The sequence below is a fragment of the Pristis pectinata genome, chromosome 9, assembly GCF_009764475.1.
Source record: "Pristis pectinata isolate sPriPec2 chromosome 9, sPriPec2.1.pri, whole genome shotgun sequence".
Taxonomy (NCBI): Eukaryota; Metazoa; Chordata; class Chondrichthyes; order Rhinopristiformes; family Pristidae; genus Pristis; species Pristis pectinata.
The window spans coordinates 19,962,998-19,986,749 of record NC_067413.1 but is presented as its reverse complement, the minus strand read 5'-3'; the positions used below and the strand labels follow the sequence as shown (position 1 = coordinate 19,986,749).

The 23,752-nt window shown below is 40.6% G+C and overlaps 1 protein-coding gene across 1 annotated transcript in view; it reads right to left on the bottom strand.

Annotated features, from left to right (window-relative positions):
• The window catches only part of LOC127574444 (collagen alpha-1(XXII) chain-like), a 241,751-nt gene that overhangs the window by 180,793 nt on the left and 37,206 nt on the right, over window positions 1-23,752 (bottom strand). The window contains exon 3 of the mRNA XM_052023460.1: window positions 21,701-22,267. Coding sequence (XP_051879420.1) covers window positions 21,701-22,267 — 567 coding nt within the window. The remainder of the gene's footprint in view (window positions 1-21,700; window positions 22,268-23,752) is intronic.

Genomic DNA, 23,752 nt, shown 5'->3' with positions numbered 1-23,752 from the left:
CTTTCACACATGCCCAAGAACTTGTTTACTCTCTTTATCAATTCTGACGCAGGGTCTTCCACCTGAACTGTTAACTGTTTCTATTTCTACAAGTGCTGCCTGACCTGCCAAGTTTTTCCAGCATTTTCTGTTTTTATTTCAATTCCAGAGTCCACGTTTTTTTAAAATTTTCATTTACTGCCCATTAAGTCCTCTTCTGGTTATTTTTTTTGTCATTAGCTGATTAACCTACCAGCACATCTTCAAAACATGGGAGGAAACTAGAGCACTTGAAGAAAATCCACATGGTCAAAGGGAGAACATGCACACTCCACACTCAGCACCAAGGTTGGAATCGAACCCAGCATCCTATGAGGCAGCAGGACTAACTGCTGCATCACCAAACTGTCCCAAATCTTTGCAGTCAGATGTCTGCCATAGAATTGATGTTGTGAGTACTATTCATCGTAATTATTTTTAACCTTTCTGCAGCCTTTGGCACAGATAACCATTCCCCTGTTAATTGTTGTCCATCGGAGCGCCCTTTCTCAATTCTGCTCTAATTCTATTCAAATGAACCCTGAGATCCTCCTCCTTATAGATCTTATAGAGGTGTATAAAATCATGAGGGGCATAGATAAGGTGAATGCACTCAGTTTTTCCCCAGGATTGGGAAATCAAGAACTAGAGGGCATAGGTTCAAGGTGAAAGGGGAAAGATTTAATAGGAACCTGAGGGGCAACTTTTACCTCCCTTACACAAAAGGTGGTATGTATGTGGAATGAGCTGCCAGAGGAGGTGGTTGAGGCAAGTACAATAACAAGTTTTAAAAGGCAGTTCAACAGGTAGGTGGATAGGAAAGGTTTAGAAGGTTACAGGCCAAATGCTGGAAAATGGGACTAGCTTGGATGGGTATCTTGTCCGACATGGGTGAAAGAATAACTTGCAGGGATTTCAAGGAAATGGGATGAATTGGATTGTTCCTTTAGAAGCTTGCATGGATCTGATGGGCCAAATAGCCCTTTCTGCATCTTTGTAATACAAGTGGATCAGAATGTTGTGTAGGCAGAAGGAATTAATTTAGTTAGGCATTTAGTTACTAGTTTAATTAGTTAGGCACAACATTGTGGGCTGAAGGGCCTGATCCTGTGCTGTACTGCTCTATGTACTAACCAAGTGTTACTCTTGCTACTGCAAGAATTATACTACTGGTCATTGGTGTACCCTGGAACTAGATACCTTCCTGCTTTGAATAGATTATACTTTGTGTCTAAGCTATGAGTCATTCACATGAGTTGGTTTTGGATGTGAAGTATGAAATAAAAGTAAGACTGCAGATTATTTAAAAAGAGAATGGAAGTTTTGACTTTCAACTTTAAACTTTAATATTGGAAGTTGAAACTTCCATCCAGAACTGGTCACCACAAGAATTATTTCAGAGCTGACCAAAACAAGGGGCAAAGTTTGACATAGATCAATCATATAAAGCAATATCCCTCACCTCTACTTACCTTTATGTAATGCCAGCTACCTCAAAAATAAGGTAGCTAACTTTCTATTAAAAGAAAAGCCAACATTGTACAATACCTTTCACAACCTCAGGACATCCCAAAACACTTCACAACCAATTGAGTATTAATAATGTGTGGTTAGTGTTGTAGGAAGTGTGGCAACATATTTGCACATAATGAGATTCTACAAACACCAATGTGATCAGACAATCTGTTTTTCACAGGGTTATTAGTTAAGAGATATTATCCAAGACATTGGGAAAGACTCCTCTGCATTTCTTCAGACTAGTACCATGGATCTTTTTATGTCAGCCTGAGTGCGGAGTGCACATCTGGAAGAAGGATCTCCAGTTGTGTAATGCTTCTTCAGTATTTTACTAGAGCATCAGCCTAGATTTTGTACTTGTCTGAGTAGTGTGTCTAAAACCCACAACCTACTGACTTTAGAAACTGTTTCTTTTTAATTGATAAGGGAGGAACTGAACATTAAATATATGTGCCCTAAAATAGCTGTGGTTCCTGCTACAGCTATAACCTGGGTTGATGGGTGTAATACCTCTGTAAACATCACTTACATTGCATTGCTTGAGGGTTGGCTTTGTGGCTTTGGGCAGTAACCATGATTACTGTGCATATTTGGCTTGCAGTGTTCATTTCTTCAAGCACAGTGGATTTGCCATTTATATGTAATGGTATTTCTAACATTTGTGCTTTGTAAATTACATCTACAACCACATAAAACAATTCCATCTGCCTATCTTTTAAATTCTTTTGTCGAGAAACTCTATTATGATTTGAAAAGTTTATTTGGGCTAGAAACAGAATTTCATCAGCACACTGATCTTCGGTACTTACTGCATAGTTTCATGAAGTCCACTGTTTCCTTTCCAGGTCCTGCATGTTTATGATACCAGACTTCTGCGGTGACACACAACAGCATGCAATGGAAGCCTGGATATTACTTCTGCAAAATTCATTCACACATGCGAGGGCTATGGATAATATGGTTCACCCATGCAAAAGTAGGCAACAATGCAAGGTCTTTCCTTCACCTAACATAAAGGACATCCATTCGAGCAGATCAGGCACTTCAGGTCTACTTTTATAAAAACACAGAACCCTCATCTAGGTTTTCCACTGGACCTTTCATTCCCCCCTCATCCAAATGCAACCCTCACTCTGTTGTCACCCCAGCAACCAATGCCAGGACTTCTCTAAATGCACAAAATGGGGTCTATTGTCATCCGATTGGTACTTCAACTGTGATTGGTATGTTGAAGTTGTTGCTTGGCTTCCCACCTGGTGATATGAAAGGGAAGAGAATCAGCAGGAAACAAGACCTCCTTCTAAGTAATTTTCTTTTTACCTTCCTCTGGAGAACTAGGAGGAGCCAGAGTGCATTTGCCAGTGATCTGTTAGTGATGCTCAGCAGCTAAAATAACCCTGGTTACAGCAGCTGTGGGGAGTTTAACATGAAACCTGTGGGCTTCTGTGGGGCAGTTAAACACATTATTTTTTCTTTTCCAGCTTTAGTGAATGTGGTTAATAAGAAGGACATGCCTGAGGGGATCGTCATTCAGTGAAAATATTGCAACGTGTTATTAAAGTTTCTTTACAAAATCTTCAGGGCAGCCTACCCAATGACTTTATAGAGGTTTATAAGGTAGATGAACACTCTTTTTCCTAGGGAACGAGAGTCTAAAACTAGAGAACAGAGACTTAAGATGAGAGGGGAAAGATTTAAAGGGGATCTAAGGAGTGGATTTTTCACACAGAGGGTGGTGGGTATATGGAACAAACTGCCAAAGGAAGTCATAGAGTTTTACAGCATGGAAATAAGCCCTTCAGCCCACCTGGTCCATGCCAACCAAGATGCCCATGTAAGGTACTTCCATTTATCTGCATTTGGCCTATATCTTTCTAAACCTTTCCTATTCATGTATCTCTCCAACTGCCTTCTAAAAGTTGTTATTGTACCTACCTCAACCACTTCCTCCACAGCACATTCCACAAACGTACCACCCTCTGTGTAAAAAAGTTGCCACGGAAGTTCCTTTTAAATTTTTCCCCTCTCACCTTAAACCTATGCCCTCTAGTTCTTGATTCCCCAACCATGGGAAAAAGACTGAGTGCATTCATCCTATCTATGCTTCTCATGATTTCATAAATCTCTATAAGTGATGGAGGTAGGTATACTTACAACATTTAGAAGACATTTGGACAGGTTCATGGATAGGAAAGGTTCGTCGGGATATGGGCCAAATGCAGGCAAATAGCAATGGCTCAGGAAGGCACCTTGAGCAATATTGTCAAGTTTGGCCAAAGGGCCTGCTTCCATATTGTACAACTCTACGACTACCTGATGTCGCAGTTAGTAAGTGTGCAACTCAGTGTAGAATGAAGCTGGTTCTTGGTTTGATTCCTGACCTATGCTAAGTGAGCTGGTCTCAGCTAGAGTAACAGAATTGGCACAATGTGTTTCAAAAGCCATCAAATCCAAGAGGATTGTAGGTTTGAACCTGGCTGTGATGTACCCTTTGCCAACACTGACCAACTAAGCTTATAAATGAAGAATGGGTCTCATGGGTGATGTGTCAGATAGCAAACTGAAACTGTTCAATAGTAATTATACTCATGGTGATTCCTCAGGAGAAAATAAAGAAGAATTTTATTTAATAAAAGTCATTTGATAATGGGCCAATAATTGCTGTCAAAATAATGCTGAGGCTAATAGCATATCATGTTACTTGTGCACCTTTAGCTTAAGACAAATACCCAATAAATGTGGAAATCTAAAAGCTCTTACAAAGCAGCATCTCACTATAGGCTTCCCTTTCAAATGAACTGAAATGTTGAAATGCTTAGTCCTTGTAACTTCACCACAGAAAGTTAAGTCATATGCAAATACTCTTTTAAGGATGCACTAAATGTTCTCGAATGGTTCTCAGCAACTTTTTCAAGCATGACTAGTCCAGATGAATTTTCCATATTCCACTTAGCCCAGAACTAAGCTTCAAAACAACTGTAGCTCCACTTCCTCTGAAATCCATTCCCATACCTTGCTACCTCTACACTTGTTTCTTTAGTTCCATCATCTTTTGATCTTACATCCTTCATTGCCAGCTGCATGGTAAAAATTCAGGGATATGCATCCTGGCCTGCCTGGTGCCACTCATCCACACATCTGTCCTTGCTGACTCATCTAGTTTCCAAAGTACAAAATTTAATATCTGTATCCTCATCACACTGAAGTATCAGTCTAAATTATCCTGGCGTATCTGAAACACAGGGTTACAATCTCAAAGAGCTGGCCATTTAGGAGAGAGGTGAGAAGAAATGTCTTCACCTAAAGAGCAGTGAATCTTTGGAATTGTCTTCCCAGGAGAGCTGTGGAGGCTCAGTCACTGACAATATTCAAAACAGACATCAATATATTTTTATATATTAATGGAATCAGTGGATAAGGAGTTATATTCCAGGCAGAGTTCAAAGACCAGTCATGATCTTATTGTAAAGCACTATGATGCTGGAGGAACTCAGCAGGCCAGGCAGCATCCATGGAATAATCCATCAAGATTTTCATCAAGATTCCAGCATCTGCAGTCCTTTGTTTCTCATGATCTTATTGAATGATGGAGCTGGCACCAGGGACTGAATGACCCCAGGGTGATACTTATTACATTGTCATCTTATTCCCATCCATGGGAAGCACCAAAAGCATGAGTCTTATTCTACTGCCTTTCCCACTGGAGCACAACATGCAGAACAGGGGAGGTTAGCTTTGCAGAAGGTCGCATCTTCAGCAACACCATCTGAAATACCTCAGAAGCAAAGTAGTTGGCACAGTTCTGAAGGGTGTGCAGGAAAAATGGGACCTGGTCACACATCAACACATACCAATGAAAAGCAGCCAACATAAATCAAGGACCCCTCCCAGCTATTCTCTCTTCTCCCCTCCCCCATCAAGCAGAAGATACAAAAGCTTGAAAACACGTACCATCAGACTCAAGCACAGCTTCTCTCCCATTGTTTTCAGACACTTGAACAGATCTCTTATATGCTAATACTGAATTCTTGATTTCACAATCTACCTCATCGTGGCCTTTGCACTTTATTTGTTTACTTGCTCTGTGCTTTCTCTGTAGCTGCTACACTGCTACACTATATTCTGTATTCTATTTTCTTCTTACAACCTCAATATAATTAAGTATGGCATGATATGCCTGGATGGCATGCAAACCAGCAATAGTTAGTGAAGTATTTGGGATCCAGGGATTCATAAGTAGAGGCAAATAATACAAAAACAGGGAAGTCATGCTGAACTTGTGCCAAACTATGGTTAGGCCACAACCAGAGGATTGCATTCAGTTCTGGTCAGTGCACATATGAAGGATGCAGAGAGGTTGCAGAAAAAACTTCTAGAATGGATCCATTGGGGGATGAGGGATCTCCGTTATAAGGTTCTCTTTGCAACCAAGAAGGTTGACAGGAGATTTGATAGAGGATCATTATTAGATTAGGCAGGGTAAATAGAGGGAAGGTGTTCCCATTAGATGGTTAAGAACCTGGGAGCACAGATTTAAAATTTAGGGACAAAAGGTACAAATGGGTTGTGAGGAAATACTTTTTTTACTTTGGGAGTAATTAGGATCTGGAATTCTCTGCTTGAAAGGAAGAGAAGACAAAGGCTATGGGTAAAGAATAGGAATTAATATTGGTGGGATTGCCATACGAACAGCCAGCATAGATTCAATGGGCAGAATAGCCTCCTTCTTGTTGATAGCTATTCCATGATGTATGGTTGAACCTGCCAGTAGAAACTGACTCTTAATACCAGTCCTTGACTCAGAGACCTTGGGCTAATTTTAGTTTGCACTGCCAAAGCTGTTGTATAGAAAGAATGGAAAGAATACCTATTGCCTATTAAAAGACTGGGTTTATACTTAGGATTGCAGAAGTTCAGGCATGTTCCTCTCAAACTTTAAAAATACCATTTCATTCCATTCTTTTTTATTTGTTGTACGTCATCCTCTTTATCCAAGGACCCTACCATTTCAGAGAGTGGGACAGTTGTAGAACTAAAGGAATGTAGCTCCTAAAGGAATGGAGTGTGGCAATCAGAACTGTACATAGTTCTCCAAATGTGGCCTAAAAATATTCCAAATGTGGCCTAAAGGTGGTAGTATTTGAAGAGATGTGTGCAAGTGAAGTACGCAGATAAGTGTGGAGATCACTCATGGTGTCGTAGAAGATTCTGAAACAGTCTGGGGTTTGGGAGAAGGTAGAGAAATGATTAAGAGATTATGGATTGAGGAAGACTGACCAGACTTATTATTGGATTTAAATCATGTTTTTCAAGCCCCAGGATTTTGGGCTGGTAGATATTAAATTAAAAAGTTGATTAAAAATTCAGGAATGCATCTCATTAACATATGCAGGCTTCTTTGCCACCATATCAACCCAATACATCCACCTCCCACCCCATCTTTCACAATAAAATTGGGAATTGGGCACTTCTGAGACAGTTCTAATCCCTTTCCTGTCAAATTTAAATGATTAAAATTATCGCTATGGTTCTTCACAACAGCAGTTTTCTCTGCTTTTGTCCTTGATGTTTTATGTCATTTTCTATTGTTATCCATTTTTGTCAACATGTATAGATAAAAGAAAAAGTTACTGTGGACTGGGTCACATACCTGTCAGTGTACAACATCAGGAAACCTGTAATATAGTACTTCAGTCCACCCAGTGATTTATTAGCTGTCCATTCCGCAAGTGTAGACATCAAGCTGCCTCTAACTATAGCCAAGAATGCAAGTGTGATAATTTGGTAAAAATATCTGTCATTATCGTCTTGTGCCTGGCCCCATAACATGTGTCTCACCTAAGTTACCTTGATGCTGACTTCATTCCATTTTTACCATCTTGTCAGTTTGCTCCTAGAAGGACATTATCCTGATGACTGTTTGTTTGTTCGTCTTTCCTTCAAGGAAGAAAAATTATGCAACTATTTTGGTATGATGATTCATATCAGGCCCTTGCATCTTCCCATGGTTGGTATCTTGGCATGTGGATTTTTAAATAAATAGAAATGAGATGTGCCCTTCACTTTTGCTTAAAGGTGAAAGCTCTTTAAATCTGAAAAGTGGAGATCTCTACTCAAGGACCATTACTGGACATGTGGAATTAGACAACAGTGGTTGAATTAAAACTCACAGATCATCCTTAATTGAGTGGACAAAGTTTTCAATGTTTTAATATCCAAGAATGTTTGTGTTCATTCCCACATAACTATCATGCTATTGAAATGTTCCTGAAGTAGCTAATAAAGCTCATTGCCAAATGAAAAATACTCTGCAATTTGATCCATCTAACATTTCTGGAACATCCTATTAAACTATCAAGATGTCTTAAAATCTTTACAATCCATTAACTATTAATTTTATTGCTATCGTTATATTGGAAAACACAGCAGGAAGTGTATGTACAGCAATGTCCCACAAACAACATATGGGCTGAATGGCCAGCTCACCAATTTTTTCTGTAAATTTAGTGAGAAGTGGTGAAATGCCCCTTGTTCTGCTATGATTAATGCTTTGTGATGTTAGTGCATTCATGAAAAATAGATAACATCTTGATTTATTGTTGCATGTTTTAAATTATACATCTGATATTTCAATAGCCTAATGAAATGTTGACTGATCTTAACTCATGAAATCAAGCTTACTCTTGAATTTATAATTCTGTGATGAAAATCTGACCATTTGAGGCAAGCAGGCATGTAAAAGTTCTCAGTGAATCTGATGCAAGGAGAAAAGACTCATCATAATGTTCAATATTGTACCAAATTCAAATTATTTTTTAACTTCACATTCTAACTCACATGATGTATATTTGACAACACATAAGCTTTTTAACAGTAGGCAACTATTTATTTTAATATTTACTTGTTTCTTCTAGTGGAAAAGGGATCTTCTCTCTTTTGTTGTTGAATTGAACATTATAAATATCCTTTACCCAGATATTCGGGATTTTGTACTGGATTCTTAACACAAGATTTTCCAAAAATATTTGAAACTTTTTAGTGGCCTGAATGATATACCCGAGCATGGATTTAAGTATCTTGACAGAGAAATCTGCATCAGAACAAATGTAATTCCAATTGATTCTATGTTTTGAACTCATAAGGAACATCAAATCCTTCATAAAACCATGGAACTAATTACTAGATACATTGAAAGTGACACCAACTTTCTTCATTTTTATGGCCAATTCACTCATGAGCAAACTATTTCAATTACTTTAACATGCAGTGGGCGTAGTTTGTCTTCTTTAAGTACTGGGCGTGAGTTCTGTCAAAATATGACTTTACTTCCTGGTCTTTAATTAGTCAGTGGTAGAAGTACTAATGGTAGAGATAGTCATTGCAGCTGCAGTGGCTTACAGAAAGAAGTTTTAAATTGTTGCAAAGCTGGAGACAAGGTAAATAAGACCATTTGCAGTTGTGCCATTAATGTGTACATTGATGTGACGCTGCTATGTATTTTCTTCATTTTGCTTTCCCTCAAATGCTTTTCCTCCTCTCCTGAAGGAAGCAGCACATGCTGGATCACAATTGATGGTTCTACCTAAACTAAGTGGATTTTGTTATTGCGTTAGTCTAAAACTTAATGTTGACATAAGAATGTAAGAAGCAGAAGCAGGAAAAGGTTGTTCAGACCTTTGCACCTGCTCCACAATTCATGGGAGATCTTTTACCTCAGTGCCATATTCTAAACCCTTTATTCCTTGAAATCCTTAAAATGCGAAAATCTACACCACTGTATGGCAAGGGAATTGAATGAATATTTTGCATCGGTCTTCACCGTGGAGGACATAAGCAATGTGCCCGTTAATCAGGAGTCTCACGAATTGGAACTGAGTTCAGTTGAGATTAATAGGGAGAAGGTGCTAGGAAAACTAAAGGGGCTTAAGACTGATAAGTCTCCCGAACCGGATGAGGTGCATCCCCGGGTTCTGAAGGAGGTGGCTGTAGAGATAGCGGAGGCATTGGCGATTATTTTTCAGGAATCGATAGATTCTGGCATGGTTCCGGAGGACTGGAGGGTAGCGAATGTAGTTCCGTTGTATAAGAAAGGTGGGAGGCAGCACAAAGGCAATTACAGACCTATTAGTCTGACGTCAGTGGTGGGAAAATTATTGGAATCTATCCTCAAGGAGGAGGTTACCGAATACCTAGAGGCGCAAGGCAAGATTGGACCTAGTCAACATGGTTTTGTGAAGGGGAGGTCCTGTCTGACCAACCTATTGGAGTTTTTTGAAGAAATCACAGGTAGGGTGGATAAGGGAGAGGCGGTAGACGTTGTGTATTTAGACTTTCAAAAGGCCTTCGATAAGGTGCCTCACAAGCGACTGATTAATAAGATGAGAGGTCATGGAATTATGGGTAGGATAGCAGAATGGGTGGAGCGTTGGCTGGTTGGCAGGAAGCAAAGGGTGGAAATAAAAGGATCTCGTTCTGGTTGGTTACCGGTTACTAGTGGTGTGCCGCAGGTGTTACGGACTCAGTGAAAGTCCCTTTAAGATAGAGAGTGTGTGTGTATGTGTGTGTGGGGCGTGCTTACGTCAATAGAAGATAAAGGACGTAATGATGTTGTTGAAGAAGTCAGAAGAAGAAGGAGAGTGAGAGAGAAGGGAGAGAGACACCAGCCTGCTTGTTTTCTCTATCGATGGATGAGAAACAATAACTGTGTTTGCCACAGAAATCCATGTATGGAAGTTGGAAGTAATCCGGTGGAGTTCACTTTGTTGCTGACCTGTAGAGGGAAACAGGTATTTGTGTGTGGACGACCACGATTCGGATGCTTTTCGGGGTGAGGAAGTCACTACCGAGTAAACCCTGAAGTGTCGTTTGGGTTCCATCGTGGAACATTTGGATTTCGTATTTACTCTCTCTATGTTCTCTACATCTACGTCTTATCTTCTGACAACGGTGGTTGTTGAAGAAGCCCTTGCTCATGTTTCACCTTATGGCTTGCGGAACTGAACTTTAAGAACCATTCTGGAACTTGGAGTTTGGGACTTTGTCACACACACACACGACGAGTTTAGTTTTGGGGTTAACGTTCAAGGTTTAACATTTTTGAATTCTAACATACTAACATTTTTACTTTTATTTTACGTATTATCATAAGTAGTAATTAATAAAATAGTTTTTAACACTGGATCATGCTCAGTGTGTTTCTTTTGTTGCTGGTTCGTGACACAGGGGTCGGTGTTGGGGCCGCTCCTTTTTACCTTGTACATCAATGATTTGGATGATGGAATAAATGGTTGTGTGGCTAAGTTTGCGGATGACACCAAGATAAGTGGAGGAGTAGGGAGCATAGAGGAAATAGAAAGGATGCAGAGGGACCTAGACAGTTTAGGAGAATGGGCAAGGAAATGGCAGATGAGATTCAATGTTGAGAAATGTGCAGTTGTACACTTTGGAAGCAGAAATAAGCGGGTAGATTATTATCTAGAAGGAGGGAAGATTGAAAGTACGGTAGTACAAAGGGACTTGGGGGTACTCGTACAAGGTACCTTAAAAGTTAACCACCAGGTTGGATCGGTGGTTAAGAAAGCGAATGCTATGTTGGCATTCATCTCGAGAGGTATAGTGTATAAAAGTAAGGAAGTGTTGATGAGGCTCTACGGGGCACTAGTGAGGCCTCATTTGGAATACTGTGCGCAGTTTTGGGCCCCACATCTTAGGAAGGATGTGCTGACGTTGGAGAGGGTTCAGAGGAGATTTACGAGAATGATTCTGGGAATGAAAGGGCTTACGTATGATGAGCGTTTGTCGGCTCTTGGACTGTACTCACTGGAGTACAGAAGGATGAGAGGGGACCTCGTAGCGACATTTAAAATGTTGACAGGAAAGGATAGAGTAGATGTGGCTAGGCTGTTTCCCTTGGTGGGCGAGTCCAGGACCAGAGGGCACAATCTTAGAATTAGAGGGTACAGTTTCAAGACAGAGATGAGGAGAAATTTCTTTACCCAGAGGGTGGTGAAATTGTGGAACTCCTTGCCACGCACAGCAGTGGAGGCCAGATCAGTGGGGGTGTTCAAGGAGGAGATAGACAGATATCTAAATAGTCAGGGTATCAAGGGATATGGGGATAAGGCTGGAATATGGGATTAGAATAGTTTTTTTTCCCCACCCCATTTCTTTTTCCCTTTTCCTTGGAGCAGACTCGATGGGCCGAATGGCCTGCTTCTGCTCCATTGTCTTGTGATCTTGTGATCTTGTGATTATCTGAATTTCACAAATATTAGTGATGGAGAACACCATATTTCTCCTCCTAAACATGGGGATACTGAGCCATTTGTGAAATTCTAGACTGCTTTAGCTCATGTACTTTGACTCATTAGAGATGAACTGCAACTTTCACATATGTCTCACTGCCTGAACACTTCTTGCCTGGAAGTAATATCTACAAACACTACATTCACTGGAGAAATAGTTGGCAAACAGGGAGGGAAAGATGAAAGGTGTGGTCAAACAACAGTGAAGAGGGTTTAGACATTTGTTCAAAGAACTCCAAAAATATGGTGCCATGAAGTTGAAAATCATGTTAACTCTGAGTACAACAATTTTCTGTGTGTCTTAGTTGAGTTGGGAAACTCCGCCTAATTACATCAACAGTAGTGCAACTCACAAATGTTATCTGTAGTGAGATTTTCAGCGGACTGAAAAGCAACATTTCTTACTTATTCATGGAACAACCAGCTTTTATTAATCCTATTATCCTTGAAACTAAGTTATCTGAAGGGCCAACACTCAAGCTGTGTTTGTTGTCATCAATGAGAACTGCAACCTTCTTTAACCTCTACACGTGCGCCTGGACTTCTTTGCTCTTGGTAATCACATCACAATCAAACTCAGCTTCGTAAACCTTAGGATCATTCCAGGCTACTGCTGCTGAACTCTGCTGCCGCTCATAGTTTGTTGTTCACCACTGCAGTAGGTCACCCAAACTCCACACTCAGAGACAGGAGACTTCACTTACTTTTCATTTAGACCATAGGAGTAAGCAGAGTGGGCACAGACAATTATCTGCACTTCAGACTTCCCCAAAGTGCAGGCATTGAGAGATTTCATCCATGTCCTTACAGAGACCTCCCTGGCAACCTGCCACTGGAGCACCTGGTGTAGCTCTGGAGCTGGTCGCAAACAAAGGACGTGCTTCCTACAGGGACTGTTCCTCACCAGCCTGTCAAGATCCATTTGAATCTTTAGGAGTGCTCTCCCACCTCTCGCTGTGGGAGAGCACTCCTGGACTTATTCATTCAGCAGCAACATTCCCTAGTAGCCGGAAGAGTGTTGTTTGGTTTGTCCCCGAGGAGCAACCTGCATAGATTACACCCACTGTGCATCATACAATCATTTTTAACACATCAGAAATCAATGCTATGCTGGGGGCAACAATTTCATTTTCAGTGCAGTGTTAATTCAAGTCAAGTTAAGTCAAGTCAAGTCAAGTCGAGGTTATTCTCATATACACAAGTACATGTATGCACAAGTGCAATGAAAAACTTACTTGCAACAACAGCACAGGCCAATAGCATCATATAAGCAGGATTCACAAGAAAAACACAAATTAAACAGAAATTATACACAACTTTTACAAGAAAGAACACAATTAGAACAAAAAAAGGATATCCATTTTAGTGCAAAGTAATCAAAGTCGTCAGTGTTATGAGCTAGGGTTTTGTTGGCTGGTTCAAGAATGAATTCCAGCAATGCTCTGTGAACCTTGCAACTGAAGTTCTCTCCCTTTATGTCACATTCCCAAAAATCAGGAGAGTGACTCACAATGTAATTTTAACACCAAAGAGTAGGGAGCAACTTCAAGGCCTGGATCTTTAAAGAGGCTTCCAAACTTCCAAGAGGTTTGGAAAGAATGGAGAAAATTGCAAAATGAAGTGCAAAATTATCTCCTTCTCAGTAGAATAGGGTAAGAAGCAATTAATATGGTTTATTATTGAGATTGTCAATTGATTTGAAAGGCATAAGCAAGGATCCAGAATTTATTTCATGGAATTAAGAGACAAAGCAATCTTGAGGGAGTCTGAATTAACTGAAGATTGCAGATATAGAGCGCAAAAGAGTATGCTTTAGGAATCTATGAAGGCATTAAGAAACAGCTTTAGAAAAGGAAGGTGAGACATGGAGGCAAAGGTTTGCAGGTGGAAACATAATCTTAACAATAACTGAATATGAGAAAAAAAGACTGATTTAGGATTGAAGAAAGAGTGTTGTTGTGCAGCTTATGGTCCTTCCTGAGGGAACAGACCAAGTGGCTGATGGACTCAGGTCAAGAGCATGTGAGGATCTAAGCTCATTCGTGCAGCTCAGCACTTAGATGCTGTTGAAGCAGAAATTGAATTTTTCTTTAAATAACTGGCAACTCAGTGACCAAAGCTTATAACCTCCTGTTTGGAAGTCAAATGGCATCTGTTTGATGTGTTAGATAACTTCTGTAATATGTCATAACACTTCAGATATGCCTGACCTTTAGTCCAATTTAAACTGCTTCTGTCTCCTAACAGAGGAACTCACTGTTGAACTGAAATCATTCCAAGCATATCTTTCAACGTGACATCAAATGGTTTCCGTTGAGGAGTTAACATCTCTCATGAATGTGATTGATGGAGTTGTCCCTCAGGGCTCTGCAGTGACATCATTACCGTTTCCACATAGCCAGAAGAAAGGCTGCACCCATACAAAACCATGTATATCTACCTGTGATACAGTTGTTTCCAAACCATATATCTAAGGATATAGAATTAAAAATGTTTTTAACAGATTCAGAACTTAAATAAAGAATGAGAAAAGATTTCTGGCTACTTAAAACTCCTCCTTTTAGATTAGCTCCTTTGAAAGGACAAGCCTGGATCATTCATCCCTTGAGATTTATCTGCCATTACACTAGATAATGGTTAATGAGTATACAGCAATTCCATCCACCGGACCTGATTCCATGACTCTTACTTAACAAAACTTTTCAACTGAGAAATTTAACAGCTGTTTTGGGGTTGAGAATTCTAGACTTCTGCTGCACCTTGTGTGAAGAAGTATTTCTTGATACAAGCTCCTCAGTGGCTGAGCTCTAAATTTTAATATCATGCCTCTTTGTTTTGCAATCTTTTCCAACCAGTCAAATCAATTAATCATCTTTATAAAAAATCAGTCAGAGAAGCCCTTAATTGTCTATGTTCACGGGTAATCCATAGAAACTGATCGACCAACAGTGACTACACACTAGAACTATTAGTCAAACCTCAAAAGTAAAGCTGCAGTAGGCAGACAATGTTTGCGGTTGTGCACACTCAAAGACCAAGTTCAAAGCCACCATCCTATCTGGATGCACCACAACTTGGTACGGCAACTGCTCTGCCCAGGACCGCAAGAAACTTCAGAGAGTTGTGAACACAGCCCAGCACATCACGGAAACCAGCCTCCCCTCTTTGGACTTTGTCTATACCTCTCGCTGCATTGGTGAAGCAGCCAGCAAAATCAAAGACTCCACCCACCCGGGTCATCCTCTCTTCTCCCTTCTCCCATCAGGCAGAAGATACAGGAGCCTGAGGGCACATACCACCAGGCTTAAGGACAGCTTCTATCCCACTGTGATAAGACTATTGAACGGTTCCCTTATCTGAATGAGATGGACCCTTGACCTCACAATCTACTTTGTTCTGATCTTGAACCTTATTGTCTACCTGTAATGCACTTCCCTGTAGCTGTGACACTTTACTCTGTAATCTGTTATTGTTTTTACCCTGTACATAGTGCAATGTACTGTGTAATGAATTGATCTATACAAACGGTATGCAAGACAAGTTTTTCACTGTACAATAATAAACCAATACCAATTCCAATACCATCAACTCATTCACTGAAGTACATGAGAGGATGGATCTTACACTTAATACTCTCAAGACCAAAGTCGTCTACCTACCTGCCTCTGCTGCACCAAAATACCCTCTGACAATACAGGTTCAAAGCAAGACCACTTCCCCTATCTATGGAACTATCCCTTGGTGAAGACAGGCATCGATGATTAAAATCATCATCACCATCAATAAGCTAGCTCAGCCTTTGTTCAATTGAGGAAAAGAGTATTTGAAGATCAAGACCTCACACCTAGCACAAAACTCATGGTCTACTGGGCAGCAGTAAGCCCTTCCCTCTTATATGCTTCTGAGATCTAAGTTACCTCTAACAGACACCTCAAGGCACTGGAGATATACCTCCAATGCTGTCTTTGCAAAATCCTCCAGATACACTGGAAGGATAAATGAACCAACATCAATATCCTCTCCAGAGCTAATGTCCCCAGCACTGAGGCCCTTGTTACACTCATCAGTTATGTTGGGCAGGCCACATCATTCACATGCCTGACACCAGACTCCTGAAACAGGCACTCTATTCTGAGCCCTTATCACACGATGGCATTAGCAGGCAGACAGAGTAAAAGATTCAAGGGTGTGCTCAAGCTGTCCTTGAAAAACATGCTATATCCCCACTGACTCCTGGGAACCTCTGGCCCATGACTGCTTAAAGTGGAGAAGGAGCATTTATAGACTTGCACAGCACAAAAATAGGCCCTTTAGCCCATCTTGTCCATGCCAGCCAAGATGTCTGTCCGAGCTAGTCTCATTTGCCTGAATTTCGCTCATAATCTTCCCAAACTTTTCTGTCCATGTACTTGTCAGGATGGTATTGAGAACCTCAAGACCATTTATTGGGAGCATGTAGAAGCCTTGTGTGAGTGTTGGAAAGAGTGCACCACTTTTCAAAATACCCACCTCCCTGCCCCAGCTGAGCACAGTCTGTGGTTCCTACATTAGCCTCATCAGACTCCTCAGAACCCACAAGACTGGAGGGATTGCTGAGAAGAATTCAATTTGTCTTCACAATTTAAATGTCTTAAAATATTGAGTGTTTAGTAATCCAGAGAACATGTTCAAATTCTGCCACAACCACCTAAGAGTTTGAATTCAGTTTAAAAGCCATCTGAATGCAAAAAAGCTGGTAATGAAATAAAGTGACTTGGAGCTTTCAGCTTATCTTAAAAGTTCAAATAGTTTACAAATGTCCTTAAAGGAAGGAATCCTTCTGTCTCCAGTCTAATCTGGCCTATATGCAATTCTATCCCCATACCAACATGATTGACCCTTAATGTCACTAAGGACTCATAAAATGGGCAGCCAAGTGGTACAGTGATTTTTGCTGCTGCCTCATAGTTCCAATAACCAGGGTTCAATCCTGACTTCTGGTGCCACCCGTGTGGAGTTTGCACATTCTCCCTGTGACTGCATGGGTTTCATCTGGGTGCTCCAGTTGCCTCTCAAGTTACAGAGATCTACTGGTTGGTTGGTTAACTGGCTACTGCAACTTGCCCCTGTTGTAGGCGGGTGATAGGAGAATCAAAATGTAGTTGATAGGCATGTAAGAAAGAATTGGAAAATAAGTGGGGAAATGGGATTTGCAGGATTGCTTTGAGAGCTGGTGGGGAGAGGAGAAATGGGATCAGCGTAGATGGTTGTTTGATAGTCAGCACAGACATGGTGGGCGAAAAGGCCTCTTTCCATGTCGTATGAGCCTAGGGCTCCATCATAAAGCATGCATCAACAAACAGTGTGGCTAGCACCAGGTGCATGGATAAATCATGTTAATGAACAGGTAGCACAAAATTAGTCTGTTGTCTACATCAGATCAAATGAGTGCAAGCTAACTGCACATCACAATCCCATGCCTGATTTTGTGGATTATCCAGATTTAGTTTCCTGTGTGTGTATAAAGTTGCACAAGTTTAGAAGAAAGATCTTGATTCTGGCCAAAAAAGCATATCAAGATCCTTCAAATTAATAATGAGCCTTCAATTTAAATATATACCCAAGCTGGTTTCTGCAAAATGTTGTTTACATTAAATCTTCAAAGTCTGAATCTGATTGAGCACAGCTTCTTGGGCAATTTGTCCCTTTAAGCAAAATGCTGGTATGCACACAGAGAGAAACATGCCTCACCGAACACAAGCTGTCAGAACTAATAGCTTTTCTTCCCTTACAGCCAACAAAGTTAGGTGCTAGGGGCTGAGGTCATTCTTTAATTTAATCTCTACCAGTCCAGAAGACGGATGTGGGATGTGATGGGAGGGTAGTGGTGGTGGTAATAGTAGTAGGAGTGGGAGTGGGAGTGGGGGGTTGTGGTAGTGGGAGTTGGGGGGGGTAGTGGGAGTGGGGGGTAGTGGTAGTAGGAGTTGGGAGGGATTCATGGGAGTGGGGGGTAGTGGGAGTGCGGGGGTAGTGGTAGGGGTAGTGGGAGTGGAGGGGGGTGGGAGTGGGAGGGTAGTGGGAGTGCGGGGGTAGTGGTAGGGGTAGTGGGAGTGGAGGGGGGGTGGGAGTGGGAGGGTAGTGGGAGTGCGGGGGTAATGGTAGGGGTAGTGGGAGTGGAGGGGGGTGGGAGTGGGAGGGTAGTGGGAGTGCGGGGGTAGTGGTAGGGGTAGTGGGAGTGGAGGGGGGGTGGGAGTGGGAGGGTAGTGAAGATGGTAGTTGGAATGGGAGGGTAGTGGGGGTGGGGCTGGGGTGTGGTGGGGGGGATACTGGTGGTGGGGTGGGGGTCGGGGTACTGGGGGTGGTTCGGTGGGGGTAGTGGTGGAGGGGGGTGGGGGGTGCTGGTGGAGGGAGGAGGAAAGGGCCGGTGGACAGAAACTAGCCAATTACCTGAGCTTCTCATTATTGCTAAAGCTACATGTTAGGGAACTGAGTGTACAATTTAAGTATCAGTTGCCTAAATGCATGAAATGATTGTTGCTATTAAAGGCAAAAAAGGTGTGCCAGAATACTGAGAGTAAGGAGAGTATCTAGCTGTGTAACTGGCAATCTTTCTGTGAGTGACTGTCTGCACCAAGCACAGTCAGGCTGACTGACTGGTTGAGTGCTTAGAACTGACTGTCTGACAGCTGCTGAAGTCACAGATGTTACTCAGTTGCACTAATTAGAGTGGGCAAGGTTGTACTAGTAATCTCAAAGTATGTTGATGTACATGTAAATAAAAGTCACCTGCGGTGAGTTGTGAATGGCAAAGCTCCATTCTCATTCATGTTGATCCTTTATATTCAAACAATAAGCAATATCTAATAAGGTTTAACATCTGACTTCAGGATGGAGGATTTTCAAAACTCTACAAAATTTCCTGATCAAATGTTTGAAAGCTTGCTTCAGTTGTTGATCTCCCTTTTGTTGTTTTTCCTTATTTTGAAAATAAAAATAACTGAAGAAAAGAAATTACAGGAATATGGGGTGTGGGATTAATTTTTTAGCTCCACTAATAAAATAGCATCGGTACAATGTTTGCCGCACCTTTCTGATTCTATGCAAACCTTATAGATTTCATCATTCTAGAAGCCTGCAACAAGCATACAATATTTTTCACTATATCAAAAACATTTTATATATATATCCTCCCTTGTTTCAAGATAGAAACATTCTAGTATAGGTAATCATTCTTCATCGCTCAATTATTTTAGTTTCAGAATCAATGATGGACAAAATGTTCAAAATACTAACAATCTCATCAAGACGGCATTTAAAATTTAAAATCACTTTTTAATGATGAGTTTCCTAACAGTTTAACAATTGCAAAATGACTCTGCATCAGAATTGCATAATTATCATCTCAAGCGCATTAGACACCACCTGTTTCCGGAGATCAGGCTCTGTTATTCTATAATTAGCCACGACAATAATAAAAATTCCAGTGCGGAAGGAGATAATTCCCTGATGAAACTGTATTGGTGTAAACTTATCAAATGAACAATTCTAATTGCACTTTCCTTCCCCTCAACCGGTAGCTTTTACTACTAGCTACTATTTGGATACTTAATCAATTCTTTCTGAAAAAATAAAATGTAGCAGTCCTATCCTTTAAAATTGACTGGTGGCTTAGATACACTGAATCCTCTGTTAAACCTCACTGTGTTAAAAAAGTGTGCCCTTTATTAAATTTGGCAATAATCCTTTGTCTTCTCCTTCTTCACATGTGGGTGGAGAGCGAAGGTAGTTGAATATGCATGGAAAGTTGGAATATATTTATCTTCATCACATGCTTTTCTGTATATGGATTATTTGGAATTGGGCACAAGAAGCACCAGCATGTAATTTACTTATGATTTAAATCAGGGCTGCAAATTCAAAAAGGCTTCAAGGGAAGATGAAAAAGTGAACAAACTTGAGTACAATAAATTTATGGTGAAGACATATGATGTTCACCTTTGGGAAGAATTTAAAGTTGTCTAGACTAAAGCTATTGAATGGTATGGATAGACAAAGAGACTGAGGAGTTCAAATGCAGATAGCGTGAGATAGCAACATTATTGGCAACTGAATAATATTTGAAGATTATCTAAACTGAAAACACATCAAGGACATGGCACAGGAATGGTGCTGGGTTGGTACCATAGTGACAATTTCTAGACTTCTATCGAGCCTCCTTCTTGAATAGCACAGAACATTGAGCACACTTTAAGTCTAAATACCTTGCCCGCATTTTAAAGTAATTAAAGGAGGCAGCCGTGATCAAAATACAGTTGGCAAACCTGCTTACTCTCTTTTCCAAATACCCTGTGGGTGAGGCAATCCACGTGAAAACATTAAATTGTGGAAACGTCACACTCCATGTGTTTGACATCATTGAGTCAAAATGATTTGTAGCTGGCCAAATCTACTGTTGCCTTGGAGTTGAATACAGTGCCCTTTAATTACTTCTTTCAAGTCATTTGCTAGTTTCTCAAGTAATTAGATGCTCTCACGCAGTGAAAATGGTAAGAACAGTCATTAGTTATCTTTTGACCATGCAGCACTTAAAATAAATTATGGACAGAAATAGTTTTGATTACCCTACTTATTCCTGGTCAAGAATGATAAATGGTTGATAAATGGTTAGTACAGCATGAATGTTCACATCTGCAACCCAAATCTGAGCCCCCACATAACTCAAAAAGCATGGTATTCAAGAGAGTTCATTTTCTTGGTCTTTACCTGCTTTAGGTAGAGTGAAAACTCAGCACCAAACTCTGTCCGTGCACATAAAAAAGCCTGACCATTCAGTTGGACAGAAAAGGAGAAGCAGAAACTCCAAAGAAGTTTGAAAATTAAGAAAATAACTTATTTGTTTCTACTATCCATTCACTAATGACTAACAGCATAAAACAATCCTCTGATCAATGAATTACTTGGAATGCACATCAGACCAACAGCAAGTGTGCACACATACTCAGAAGTATACAGTGAATTTATAAGCCATTCCACTCTATTAATCTGTATACTCAACATAAATCTAATTCCATTTTACTTTGTCTCAGTCTTTCACTATATCCTTCTAATCCTCTTCACACTCTCTCTCTCACACACACACTCACACATACAGAACTCAATCTGATTTGATAAGTATTATGTTTAATGCTCCTCCAGTCTGAATTTAAACTGATGTCAAAGGTTGTTTACAGGAAAGCAGCAGGGGATTTCCAAACACTATTCCTAAGCACTGAAAAATGAACAATCAGAAGGGAAGGTCTGGTGAGGACCTCAGACCACCAGTTTAAAGCTTATTCAAATTTCAGTAAAGCTTTTAATTTGGACTCTGGTGCACCCACCTGAAACAAGTAATATCCTATGTTTGCAACTCTCAAGGAAAAAAGTTAAGGATGTTGTTTCTTGGCCTAACCAACTGCCACTGATTAATGGAGGACACTTGCCTGCAAACATTTTTATATTTGCAACATTTTTTGTGAGGCTAGGAAGAGCCTCCAGAATTCACAACCCCTTCCATCCACCCTTCCAGCTGCCAGCTCATGTACCACACCCTGCTCCCTGTCACCAGTAACCTAACCTCTCAGTAAGCTTCAAGCAGAACTGCCTTAAATTGGACAGGCAGGATCAGACCAGGCTCTCCATCAAGGATAAAGTCTGTTTGTCCAATCATTTATATTTCTTTGCCTCAGGCAATTTGACAACAGTTAAATAATAGATGATTGCAGTTACATACATCTAAATATGAATGCTCAAACATTACAAATACATACATGCTTCTTCAAAACATCCATGTAACATCTTCTTACCTGATGTGCCCCACCAAATAACAAACAGCAACCACTTACTTTGACATAGTCTTTGCCGCAGTATTCCTCGGATCTTGTCTATAGCATTGAAATCAGTAACATGGAACATATGAGCAGATTTGGGTTCAGAGGCAATCTCTTCCAGTTCTTCCTTAAGGGCATCACCAACACCCACAGCAAAGAGCCTGATGCCAACAGAGTGAGCCAAAGTGGCATTTGGCAAGACTTCATCCTGGCTTCTGCCATCAGTCAAGAGGATTGCTACTTTCTGGATGTTCGGATTATTGGGTCTTCCCCCTTCCTGTTGTGAGAAGCTATTCAAAGTGACGTAGCCAATGGCCTCCCCGGTTATGGTGTTCCCGCGTCGGTACCTGATGCTTGCCGCAGCCTGCTTGATATCTTCCGTGTTTTGATAAGCACCTAAGTTGAACTCAGTGTGTGGCTTGTCACTGTAGCTTACAACCCCTACCCTGGTTTTATCTGGACCGATGTCGAAAGTGTCCACCAAGTTGGCCACCCACTGTCTGACCTTTTCAAAATTCTCCTTGCCCACACTATAGGAAGTGTCCAGCAGAAAGACCAGGTCATAGTGGACATTCTTGCAGCCTGTAAAGGAATCAGAGTTCACAGGTAATACATGGTATACATTGAAAAGCATAAGCACTGCACCCCAACGCATTTCACTGCAACATGCTGCCTTGAAACAGTGACAGCCAGAAACATAAAAGAAAGCCCAGCTCTTTCACTTAGCTCCTTTGTGCTCCTTTTGAGCAGAGATCCACTTGAAGTGATGAACGACACAATTGAAGGCTGTTATTATGTGTAGTTCCACAGTTCCAGCCTCCCACAAGAGTTTGCTGAAACCTGCCCTCATCAGACTGAATGTATTACAGAAGTTGTTTTTCTGTTAATTCTCACAAAAAAACGTTTTTAAGTTGCTTTCACCTTTAAAGTTAAAACGTTGCATAAAAATTTCAATTCAAAACTGTAAGTGCATTGCTGTGTCCTGTCTGACGATTCTTACTTCATGATGGTAGATATATTGTACATAATTTGCTTTTAACAGGCTTCTTCATGTTGGATTTTTTAAAATTGTCTAGCATGAGACTTGGGGGGGGGGGGCAGCACTCCATCAACAAATTCAGGAGAAACACAATATTACACCCCTTCTCAACTACTGATAACTTTTCCCTTTGGCTAAATGGTAGCAGAAATGTTGAAGATAATGTGTCAAACTGTATTTTGCAACACTTATGCTCCAAAAATAAAACTTACATTTTTATAGGATCATTAATTGATTTGTCAAAGTGCAATGAAATGATTTTTGAAGTGTATTGTAGGGAAATGCAGTAGAAAATTTGTGTACAGTCAGTTCCAGAGACAGTAATAAAATGAAAGTTTTTAATCATGTCATTTGAGGTTGGAATATTTCACCTTGTTCAAAGAGAACAATGGAAATTTTTACATCCACCTGATTTTATTGCCATATCCAAAGAGCACTACTTTCAATTGTACAGCATTCTTCGTACTGACCTGGAGAGTTAGTTGAGATTAAAGACAATCTCTGAAGTGTAATTTTCCCCAAACAAAAGATGCTGATTCCTTCTATTGGTGTCAGAGTGGTCAATGCCAGGGCTGGACTATTAAGACAATCCTATTTTCACCCTAAGGTATAGCTCACAGCAAAGGCACTTCACAATGATCCACAGGTGTAAACCCAGTTTCCCCTGTACTTCAAAGGAACTGTGATCACAACATTTCCATTGTGACTTTAGGTAAGGAATGAACAGACTGGGAATTAATCTGCAGTTTGGTACAGCATTAGTGCATCTACCAAAAAATGCATTGGTGGAGCTTTGTTTACAATTTCTCTGTAACTGAAGAGTAAAGAGATTAATGGGGTAAACTTCTAGCCATTTCTATCCCTTGGCCTATGACGTGGTTGATGCTGTCATTACATGCAAAGCTATACCAAAGCATGTAAAGAGTTAAAAATATTCAGACCGGTGACATATTGAAGTGCAGGCACAATTGTTTTTAAAGAATAATATTTAACACATGCCATATTTTTACTCATTAATTCTTACCTTA